This window comes from Cottoperca gobio, chromosome 9 (assembly GCF_900634415.1).
Source record: "Cottoperca gobio chromosome 9, fCotGob3.1, whole genome shotgun sequence".
Taxonomy (NCBI): Eukaryota; Metazoa; Chordata; class Actinopteri; order Perciformes; family Bovichtidae; genus Cottoperca; species Cottoperca gobio.
Window position 1 is genome coordinate 10,131,271 of NC_041363.1, and position 11,854 is coordinate 10,143,124.

The following is an 11,854-nucleotide window of genomic DNA, read 5'->3' on the forward strand; positions in this document are numbered from 1 at the left end:
ATAACTTGCTCTCCCACCATTATACTGGCCTCTATAAAATATGTGGCTCCACAGTGAGATCTCGTTTGTGGATCAACTGATCAACTGTTTTTTTTTTTATATGTTCATGAACCTTTAGCCAAAGGTTCTGAATCTTGGGACATTCCCAGAGAAGGTAAAGAAGAGTCCCTTCAGAGCTGCAGCTCTTCCAACAGTCAGTGTTGTCCCTGGGCTTCAGCCTAAACAGTCTGGAGAGGGGCCAATAAAAGCTTCACTTTACATGTGAAATTAACTGTTCACATGTAAAGGGTTGAAAGAAACAGTGATACAGTCAGCTTACAGTATCTATAGAGACTGACTTATTTTATATCAGATATTGAAGTGACCTCTTTCATATTTTGATTTTCATGTCAAACATTTTGGAATAGCAATTTGACATTTTTCCTATTTTCAAAAACAATAGCATGACGTCTGTCACGGGCTGATGGTCAGACCGTTGAAGGCTGCCAGGTGTTTGGTCGCAGACCAGACAGCCAGACACAGACGGATGCCCGGTGATAATGCTCCGAGGGATGGTAAATGTCTCTCTTTGGCCCGGACCAGCAGCTGAGATGTTGAAATGTACTTGAGGTTTGTAGAGAAAGCTTTAAGAGGAGAACCAGACGTCTATCATGAAATGTTTCCAGGGTCCCGAGTCTAGCCCTCTTTGTCCTTCCCTTCCCACATTCTCCAACAGATGGAATTTAGAAAAGGTTTAGAAAAAGTTTGCAGAGGCATGTCGAACAAGTTAAATGACATTAAATTCTAATTCAAAACATCTGGCATGCAGTTATTCAATTTAATAACTGGCTATCTGGAGATGAGCGAGGAGATCAAGTCCACATTTATGATACAGGTTCATGATGTTTGGGAAAAAACAGTGGCCAGCTGGAATCAAGATTTTCTCCCTTAAGACCCAGGCACAATCCAGTTCAGACATTTCTTTTTAGAGTTGGTTGACTGTGTACCGGCTGATTTAAGGAATTCTTTATGCTATTATATTGCAAAACCCCAAAAGAGAGTAGACATAAAGATTCAGGGAATAAAAGCTTCATCTTGACTCTAAATATAATAATAAAAATAATAAAAAATGTACATTTAGCTCATATATTATAAGTAATAGCAGTACTCTGACAATCCCTTATAGAATAAAATACTATGTATTGGAACAACATACAATTTATCATTTGAACTATAGTAGGAAGGGGACACTCCCTCGTCCCTACGCTGTGCCACTTTCACAACTGTAGAGTGCAAGGACACTCCCCTTTGCTTTAAAAGCTGTGCCTGTGTCCACAAAACCATCTCACCTCTGCTGAGATTTTGCCTCAGCATCTGGATTTTTCCATCATTCTGTGTTTAAAATAGGTGATTAATCTGATTTTACTGATCCACAAGTGGAAACTCAGTTATTTTTCCTAACATAGCTTCTCCGGAGGTGTGTCCCACATTGAAGCACTGAATGATGGGTGTGTGGGCCAGAGCAGCGGCTCTGTCTCTGGTGCTGCAACAGCTGGTGCTCACTGTCACAGCTCAAGGCATTAGTAAGTACTCTTCACCGTCCATGCCCTTCTGGAAAACATTTGTGTGTGTAGATCAGCACATGTCTATTTCAAGTGATTGTCTTTTCCAGTTATTTATTCCTAACAATCTGTTGTCTTCTAAATGTGTAATCTGCAGCAAGCCTGCAAACAACGAGGGGAATTCTGCTCATTTGTTTGGCTTTTTTTTGTGGTTAACAGAAGCTAACTGCCAGCTGAGAAAGTGCTTTTGCAAAACTATGATTTGCCTGGAATCTACACACAAATGTTTCCATATAATTTAGTGTCACTTCGTATTATTCTTGAATTCAGCTAATGGTTGCGTGCATGTGTTTTTGTGCAGTATGTGTGCGTGCATGTGAGTGTGAGTGTGAGTGTGTGGCAGCGGGTTTGTTCCAGTGGAAATACTTTACTGCTGCTCCTTTCTGCAACTCTGGTCCACCACTCTATAAAACACAGCAGGATACACACAAGAACCTCCACACACACACACTCACACACTCACAATCACACACACACACACACACACACACACACACACACACACACACACACACACACACACACACACACACACACACACACAGGTACAGTGTCACACAGTACCATGACTCAGCAGTAGCAATCCATAGTACACTGTGAGCCATATCCATCAAAAAACACACAGAAAACTTTCAATTAATAGTGAAAAAAAGAAACTCAGCTCCTCTTACGGTGTACCAGATCGAGCGCTTTCGCTCACGATAGTGTACGTCGCCTTGAACAAAAGCGTCAGCTAAATGAACTGTAACCTTTCAGTTAATATGTGCTGAATATGTTCTAAGCTCCTTGTGACCACTTTACTCTCACTGTCTATGTTAACCTGTGCCTTTTCTCTGAACTCTCTTGTCACACTTATGGTACATTGGGTCCACAGCAGTAGAATGCAGGTTTTTAACAATCCTCTCCTGTGTTAGTCTACGACCTGCTGGTGTCTCCAGACTGCCTGCCAGACTTATTCCAAGGAAGCCTGAAGAACAAAGGGCGAGATGAGGCATTCCTCCTCTCCTCCTTCAGGCTCGACAGCAAGGCCCCCACCTCTCTCTACAGTGTCATCAACCCCAAAGACAACACCAAGTACCTGGAGCTCAGCGTGCAGGCCAAACTGAGCAAGGGTGAATTATTCTACCAACACATATAGCGGTGTCTGTGACATCTACTGAAACAGACTTTATCAGCTCTCTTGTTTTTTAACTCGTGTACTCCTGCTGCCTTTCTCTCTGTTTTCTCCTCTGTCTTTCTCGCTTCTCTCCATCTCTAGTGACCATTCGTTACCAGAAGACTGACGGCAGATTTGCCACAACCAGTTTCAACCACGCTTCCCTGGCAGATGGCAGAGATCACCATGTAATGCTGCATGCCAGAGGTTTACAGGGCGGCACACCTCGCCTAAACATATACGTGGACTGCAGACTGGTGCACACTTTGAATGATCTGCCAGCTGCGTTTGGGTCTCTCCCCCCTGGGCCCAACAAGGTGGCACTTAGGACCCTGCAGTCGAGTGGGAAGGTGAATAAGAGGTTTACAGTTGAGGATAAATGTAACATTTAGGGGCAGAGATATTCTGCATAGAAAAGTAGTATATAATAGTATAAATGACGTTAGAGCAGTGCAACAACTTGATAGTTATTTGCCACATGCATTTCATTCTGATTATTCAATTTGTCTCTGTCTTTTATTCCTTTGTTAGGATGAACTGACTGACTTGAAGCTGGTGATAGAGGACACCATAGACAATGTGGCGACTCTGCAGGACTGCAGCGTGGATCAGCGTCAATCGCTGCAGCTGCTAAGTGAGAACTTAAGTCATTCCTACTTAAACTGGATCGATGTGTGATGTTTATCTAATTCTCTAATTCTGATTTGTGAAATTCCCTCAGGTATCCAGGAAGGTGAGACGTCACATGACCAGATCACCATGCAGGAGCTGAAGACCATGTTATCTGAGATGAAGGTGCTGCTCCACCAGCAGGTAACCTGTTCTGTGTGCCAGTCTTGTGTGTCTCACATGGGTAACTCCCAATGAAAAGGGAAACAACTTTTATTTTCATTTTGTTGAAGATTATTTGGAAAATAAATAAAATGACCACAGTATTTTCAACATAGACTTCTAATTAACAGTCCAATAATTTAATAATGATGTTGTTAACACCACGTTGATGCTGGGGTGAAATTAAATGGATGAAGACAGAAGATAGAAGAATGTGGGCTGATTCACAACCATTTGGAATTTCCTTTTCCTTTTGGATAAGATTGGTTCAGTAATTTATTATGAAAAGTGAGAATCCAGACTGTGAGGAGGACCTGCTTGAGCGCTCTTATTTTAAGACTTTATGTAACTTCAGCAACAGAAAGCTGCGTAAAAGCAAAATTCACCTCAGCAGCAGATAGAAGTGGATGATTTCAGACGTGCATTGTGCATTTTTTCATACGATGCTTGTTATATAGTTCAGCATCTCACACTTTTCAGACACTTTGAGAGAATCCTTTATATAAGAAAACCAGCCACCGGAGCTTCCCTTAGCAGACACACATTTTATAGCTTTTTACATAAGATTCTGAAATGCCTCCAATGATATAAGCTGTAAAGTAACAACACATTTACCCGAGCGACACTGTTAGTCCTCACAAACAGTCCTTTCTCTCTGGTTAAGATTAAGGAGACCACTCTTCTGAGGAACACCATCGCAGAGTGTCTTGCCTGTGGTAAGCAGAACAACAACGACGATCATTTATACAGTGTTTAAACACTACTGACAGGGACATTTCAACAGGGCGCTTTCTTTCTGTCTTTTTGTGCCCACAGGCCTCGGGGGCAATCCAACCAACACAGGTCCAGCTCCAAGTCCTGCACAATTTGTCATGCCGCCTGATCCTGAGTCTGAGCCTGAGCCTGAGCCTCAGCCTCAACCTCAACCTCTGAGTCAGTGCCCACCTGGTACCTGCTTCAGACAGAACATGTGCATCCACTCAGAGTCAGGGGGTTTCCAGTGTGCCCCCTGTCCTGAAGGATATACAGGAGACGGGGTGCACTGTGACGACGTAGATGAGGTATGGATGATATGTTTCCCAGTGTGTGCATGTGTCTTTGCAACCAGTAAAAGTAGCACTAATTATCATTTGACTGTTTATTTGTGTGTCTCAGTGCCAGTTTAAGCCATGTTACCCTGGTGTCCGGTGTGTCAACACTGCTCCTGGTTTTCGCTGTGAGAAATGTCCTCTGGGCTACAGCGGACCAGAGATAAATGGAGTTGGAGTTGCCTATGCTAAATCCCACAAACAGGTACAACAAACGAAATTGCTACGCTGTACATAAAACATGAATTCTGTTTTATTTATCTGTGCCTTTTTGCAGAATATGAAAACTTTTCTTTATATTTTCAATTCAATTGAAAATACTTTATTCGTGGGGAAATTCAATTCAAACAGAAATACATATTGACAATTAATGTACACTAAACAAATTCTAAATATACAACTTTTTCTTTTCTTTTTACAATTGCATCATCAGCCCAACATATAATTAAATTATAATTAAACAGCTTCTTTGCTTGTAAATGCCAGTCTGTGCACAAATGTCTGTTTCTTGTCTGTTTTAACTTCAAAATCAAATTGCCTTCATGGATTAAATAAAGTTGTATTGAACTGAATTTAAAAGGTTGACAAATGTGTTAAAATAGACATACACAGGGATTAATAGCAGCTATATCTGACACGGGTCCAAGTGCCAAAGCCAAACTTCCTCCTATTTGTCTTACATACAGGTGATCTAAAACACAAGTCATCACAGAGGACAATAGCTGGGCTCATTGATAATCTTATGTTATAAGACTTTGAGCTGTAGATTACTGGGGATCTTTGTGTTTTGCCAATCATTTTAGAACCGAGGTTAACAACATCTTGCATTGAATGTTTGTCCTTTTTACAAAGGAATATAAACCAGCAAATGAATCAAAGAAAGAATAAGAAAGAATAAAACATTGTCAATACTCTCTGATCCACATGTAGACAGTAGAGATCCTGTTGAGCCTTTTTCACAATCTGTATATTCTCAAAATCTCAATCTGTCTTCAAATATAGTTCGTATTTGTAGGGCTGGATGTTTTCAACACTTGTGCTATAAATGTGTTTTGGTTCATTTCTTTAGTTTTTGATACATTCAATTCATCTGTCCTTTCCAGGTGTGTGAAGATATAGATGAGTGTCTGGACCCGCCTGAGAATGAAGATTGCACTGCCAACTCGCACTGCTACAACACTATAGTAAGACCACTAGTGTATGGTTATTATCACACTCTCTTATAGCAGGACGCCCGGGTTTCTGACTCAGTATTGTCACCACCAGGGTTCTTTCCGTTGTGGAGAGTGTAAAACTGGCTTCACAGGTGACCAGACAAGAGGCTGCCATGGTACCAGGCTTTGCCCTAACGGTAAACCCAGCCCCTGCGACGACAATGCAGTGTGTGTCATAGAGAGAGACGGCAGCATCAGCTGTGTGGTGAGCGTTTAGAAAATACTGACTTCCCCTTCGACCCCTGGATCATGAGTGTGAATCACAAACTGTTCATCATTACACAATTTAAAAACAATTTAAATGCCTTTTTCTTCTTGTGTGTTAGTGTGGCGTTGGTTGGGCAGGTAATGGCTATGTGTGTGGAAAGGACACAGATATCGATGGATATCCTGACATCAAGCTCCCGTGCAGAGACAACAACTGTAAGCAGGTACTCATTTCTACACACTCTACCCTCTTCTGCATTTAATTCCTGCTAGTATTATACATTAATGGTGTGTGATTTGCTTTGTTTTCTACAGGATAACTGCGTGTTTGTGCCAAACTCTGGCCAAGAGGATGCGGACAGGGACGGGATGGGTGACTCCTGTGATGATGATGCAGACAGTGATGGCATTATTAACGTAGATGTAGGTAGTTTCAGCTCTCACACATTTACTTGGACTGGAGGAATTTAACTCTCTCACTTCAGCCCGTGCACTATACAGTAAACTTAATTTTTTCTGTCATAGGACAACTGCTGGCTCATTCCTAACGTGAACCAAAGGAATAGCGATAAGGATCTCCATGGTGACGCCTGTGACAACTGCAGAACAGTCGAAAATCCCTCACAGAGAGATACTGACCAGGACGGGCTGGGAGACGAATGTGATGAGGATATGGATGGGGACGGTAAGTCGGTTTGTTGCAGGGATGGGACGATGTGGGATTTTATTTGAATCTTTTGATTTTTAAGCATATTTGGATGATTATCGGGATAATGTCGTGGATTGAAATACTTTTTTCCTATTGTCCCATGCCAAGTTTGTTATTATAGAACAATCAAATAAGTGTTATAGAGCGTGTAATTAGAGGTTACATTTTTATAAATGGTCAAATTGGCTTAAAAGGCTGGACGGTCATTACTGAGGGATGTGTAGTAACTGGACCATTACTGCGTTTATTGCATCAATTAGAGGTAATAAATTTAGAAACACAAAACCAAATGGCTAAAAATCGCATTAAACCACTCCCGTGTCTGTGAGGGGACTCCAAACCACACACTGTCTAGACAAGAGTATAACCTTCACGATCCTGTTTGGTGGAAAGTGTGTACCTCTGTGTTGCTTTCACTGGAGTGGCTGCACTTCATCTGTTCAAAACGTCCTTCTGGTCTTTTTCGTGTCTTTTCCGTTTCCAATTCACATCTTCTACCAGATAGATCGATGGCTTTCAGGATAACAACTCAAGCCTCATTAACAAAAAAGAAGAAGTAGAAAACAGGGTTTCATGTTAAAATGTTCCATCTGGAATCAGAAGTGTTTTCTCACAAACGTTTCTCACATACTTCACCTGATCGACCTTTCAGAGCGCCTCTCATTTGTTCCATTTGGAAACACAGTTTTAACTTCTCGTCTTTGTGTGTGCTCGCATGCTTACCTTTTACATGTTTGCGCATGTTGCAGGTTTAGACTCTGTTTGTTGACCCCTGTCCATTCATTTTGGCAGAGCTCCAACCTCTTGATCATTCGGTTATGTCTTTAACTCCAAGGCTGGATTGCTAAGCGCTTGGTCATGTCTGTCTCCTCGTTAAAAAAGCATTTTTCCACCGTCAGCCTCCGCCAGGCATTAAAGGCCACTGGAAACTATTTCGCCTTCGTCTTCAACAAACACTGCCATCTGGTGATGCATTTGACAGACCGTGCCTGACTGTGGGCTGCGTTCTGCCGTGCTTTTTTGATTTTCCTGTCAACGCTTTTACGCACGACGCAGAAATAAAAGTGCTCAGGTGTTTATGTTCGCAGGCTTGAAGAATATTCTTGACAACTGCCAGCGAGTCCCCAACGCAGACCAGAGAGACAGAGACAACGATGGCGTGGGAGACGTCTGTGACAGCTGTCCTGATATGTTCAACCCCAACCAGGTAACAAACCAAACAACAACCTGAAAACGATTAATCTGCTGCCATAACTCTGACCAACAGTGTTTGTTTTGTCTACCTGCAGTCTGACTCAGATGATGACCTTGTAGGAGATACCTGTGACGACAACATCGACAGGTAGAGTCCACTGCCATGACCTGTGGTATGAAGATGTGTAAAGTTTTGCCATTTGTTTGACCTGCCCTACCTCCTCTTTGTCAGTGATGGTGACGGCCATCAGAACACTAAAGACAACTGTCCCACAATCATCAACTCCTCTCAGCTGGACACTGACAAGGATGGAATGGTTTTAATCTCCTCCTTCATACTTTACTTAATTTATCTAATTCATCATATGTCATTCATTCTTATTATGTTTACACTACTACAAATGTGCTACTGTGTCTTGACAGGGAGATGAATGTGACGATGACGACGATAACGACGGCATCCTGGACGATGATGATAACTGCAGACTTGTTGCTAACCCAGACCAAAAGGACTCAGATGGTAAGTAGCACTTCATGTTTGTCCCTTTTTTTATTACCTTTCTAGACCTTCATGTTTGAACCTGGGTGTGTACATGCATGTGTTCAGTATGTGTGTCCCTAAGCTGTGTCCTTGTATTTCAGATAACGGAGTTGGAGACGCATGCGAAGGAGATTTTGACAAAGACAACGTCATTGACATAATCGACCACTGCCCAGAGAACGCTGAGGTCACCCTGACCGACTTCAGAGCCTATCAGACCGTCGTGCTGGATCCAGAGGGGGACTCTCAGATTGACCCCAACTGGGTGGTCCTCAATCAGGTAAACAGCAGCCAAAGTTCACACAGCTCTCATAGTCTTTCATAGCGAGCCTCTGTTACAGTGTATTACCTGCTTCTGACTGCACTTTACATTACAGCTCAGTAATGACATGTAATAGTGGGATAATAGTTTTAAATAAAGAGGTAATAATTAAGTAATATTAACATTTGGTATGTGTGTGTAATATTAGACTGACACTTATGTAACAGGGTAATAATAAGGAAACACATTTAAAGATAGCGACGAGGCAAAACTAATACAATTAATTGGATGAAATTGTAATATTAATGCGGTAATAACCCTGATAATAATGAGGTAATATAGGTTAATGTTATCACAATGATATAGATTACTATCAGTGTCAAAATCCCATGAAAAGTCTCTGAAGTCAAAATTGGTAATTACCATATTATAATGCTGAAATCCCTCCTCCCTTATGTTCCAAATACTCGCTTTTGTTTTAGGGTAATATTTAACAAATGTTTAATGCTGTGACCTTGAAACAGGTGTGGTAGTTTATGTGTATCAGTCCATATTCTATACAACATTACTATAATACTGTACTGAAACGTAACATTTGATCAATTCTTCATTTTAAACATCATTTAAAAATCTAATGAGTCTCATAATAGTACAAATAAAGGGAAGCTACTCTCTTTTGTCCTGACAGGGCATGGAGATAGTTCAGACAATGAACTCTGACCCCGGCCTTGCTGTAGGTAAGCACAGAATACCGTCATGCTGTCACATTCCCATCTGCTTTAACATAATAGAATATTTCTTCTTCAGTGTGTTTTTTGTCAGCCTTTGCATAACATGCTATGTATTTCTTCTCCACTTTTCTCGTCTGTAGGCTACAAAGCGTTCAGTGGGGTTGACTTTGAGGGAACATTCCACGTGAACACGGTGACAGACGACGACTACACTGGCTTCATCTTCGGCTACCAGGACTCCTCCTCCTTCTACGTGGTGATGTGGAAACAGACAGAACAAACCTACTGGCAGGCTGCGCCCTTCAGAGCAGTCGCTGACCCGGGAATACAACTCAAGGTAAATGGCTGCATTTCTACACGCTGCAAGGCCTGGCCAATCAAGGGTTTAAATGTCTTGCCCAAGGACACTTTGACAGGGGCATGGGTGGATAATGAGACAATGGACCCTGGGCACAGACATGCAAAAGGCCCCACTGCCATTATTACATAGGAGCAAGATACACAGACTTTATAGTTGTTTAGCCCTATTTGTGTAGTTGTTTTATGTTTCTTTGTGATCATGTTCAGTCTCTTCCTGGTTGGTACATTTTTCCTTGAGTGACATTTTGTAGGTGAAGGCCAGGGGGGGGGCCTGACACTTTGGGCCGCTGGACCTGTGCACGCTAGGCCCGTTCAGTAATCCATCCTTAGACAGGTGGACAGGAGGGTCTGGGGATTGATCTGCCAATCCTGTGTTTAGTGGACAACACACTCTACCTCCTGAGTTACAGCCGGGGGAAGTGTGTTTACTTTCATCAACTGTTGTTTTTTCCCTTCCTTTACGCTATCTGACTCTTTGTCACTACTAGGTTGTGAAGTCAAAGACGGGTCCTGGTGAGTATCTGAGGAACTCCCTCTGGCACACAGGAGACACCCCGGACCAGGTCCGTCTGCTGTGGAAGGACCCAAGGAACGTTGGCTGGAAGGACAAGGTCTCCTACCGCTGGTTCCTCCAGCACAGACCACAGGTTGGATACATCAGGTACAAACATCCAGACACAGCTCCTGGGGGAAGTATTCAGATCAGTTGTAGTTGGTCGAAGTGGAATTTTTAACTATTTTGTCAGACTGCAGCTATTGATTATTTTCAAAATGGATTCAATCTGCTGATTATTTTGTCATTTGTAATTGATCGATGATTGAAATAATCTAAAAATAGTGAGAAAAGCCTTCACAATTACACAGAGCTAAAACAACACCTGTTTTCTTCAACCAACAATACAGCCTTTAAATCTTTTAAACATTTAAATTATTTAAAGGAAAATCAGCAAATATTCACATTTGAGAATTTGGAACCATGAAATGTTTTTTTATGAGAAATATCAAACTATTATCAAATAAAGTTTCCCTTATAGTCAAACTATTCACATGTTTCCTGTGCAAAAAATCTTAATTTGAAAAGTAACTAGTAACAGAAGATGTCAGATAAATGTCATTGAGTAAAAAGTACAATATTTAGTGGAGTAGAAGTAGAAGGTGGCAGGAAAAGAAAAGACTAGTAAATTACAAGTACCCCAAGATTGTATTTAAATACAGTACTTAAGTAAATGACACAGAGACTTACACACTCATACTGTGTGAACTGATTTGACTAGTTTCATCTTGTGTGTGTGAACCAGAGCTCGCTTCTTTGAGGGTCCCAAACTGGTGGCGGACACGAAGGTGATCATTGACACCAGCATGAGAGGCGGGAGACTCGGCGTGTTCTGCTTCTCTCAGGAAAATATAATCTGGTCCAATCTGAAGTACCGTTGCAACGGTGAGTGTCTGCAAATTAAAGGCAGCTCCGTCAGCTACATAAACTCTAAGTATGCCTATGAGCTTCTTTTATTTTTTGCTTTCTCATCCCCACAGACACTATTCCTGCTGACTACGATCTCAATGCCCAGAACACAGAGTGAAGCGGAGAGATCCATCAAGGAAACTATTTGAGCGCTGCTGAAAGCAAGGACGAAGGAGCAGAGCTGCACTGCTGAGAACAAAGAGGACACGAGTTATAGAAGAAAAAGATGAATGTGAGGGAACACGATGGACAGTTTTGGTTAAAGACTTTAGTGATGATATCCTAACTTTGTCATTTGAGTGAGAGGGTCTTATGAAAGCATAACATTGGGCATTATATAGATTAATTGTGTGTAACTGAAGCCAGTTCATTCTTTTATAAATCAACAGGTTCTGTGTATGTCGATGTCAAATACAATTGTATTTGTACCGTTAAAGATGCAATACAGCAAGTACAATACAATTCTGAGATCTTTGTGTTATTTATCTGTACGAAGGA

General features: G+C 41.6%; 1 protein-coding gene across 1 annotated transcript; it reads left to right on the forward strand.

The window, feature by feature from the left end:
* The first annotated feature begins 1,424 nt into the window (after nt 1–1,424).
* On the forward strand, nt 1,425–11,846 carry thbs4a (thrombospondin 4a). Its single transcript, XM_029440158.1, has 23 exons — nt 1,425–1,562; nt 2,516–2,713; nt 2,860–3,107; nt 3,289–3,391; nt 3,479–3,570; nt 4,253–4,304; nt 4,405–4,649; nt 4,744–4,881; nt 5,780–5,860; nt 5,943–6,095; nt 6,217–6,321; nt 6,413–6,520; nt 6,623–6,782; nt 7,895–8,013; nt 8,096–8,148; nt 8,233–8,317; nt 8,424–8,520; nt 8,643–8,821; nt 9,492–9,540; nt 9,675–9,871; nt 10,383–10,555; nt 11,193–11,332; nt 11,428–11,846. Exons 1-23 carry the CDS (start codon nt 1,481–1,483, stop codon nt 11,472–11,474), a joined length of 2,904 nt encoding a protein of 967 aa, XP_029296018.1. The 5' UTR covers nt 1,425–1,480; the 3' UTR covers nt 11,475–11,846.
* The last annotated feature ends 8 nt before the right edge of the window (nt 11,847–11,854 follow it).

Excerpts from the sequence above, each read along its gene's own strand:
- thbs4a (XM_029440158.1), top strand. The coding sequence starts at position 1,481 with ATGATGGGTGTGTGGGCCAGAGCAGCGGCTCTGTCTCTGGTGCTGCAA. Across the intron at positions 3,108-3,288 it reads CCCTGCAGTCGAGTGGGAAG|GATGAACTGACTGACTTGAA; the intron begins GTGAATAAGAGG and ends TTCCTTTGTTAG. Across the intron at positions 6,322-6,412 it reads GAGACAACAACTGTAAGCAG|GATAACTGCGTGTTTGTGCC; the intron begins GTACTCATTTCT and ends TGTTTTCTACAG.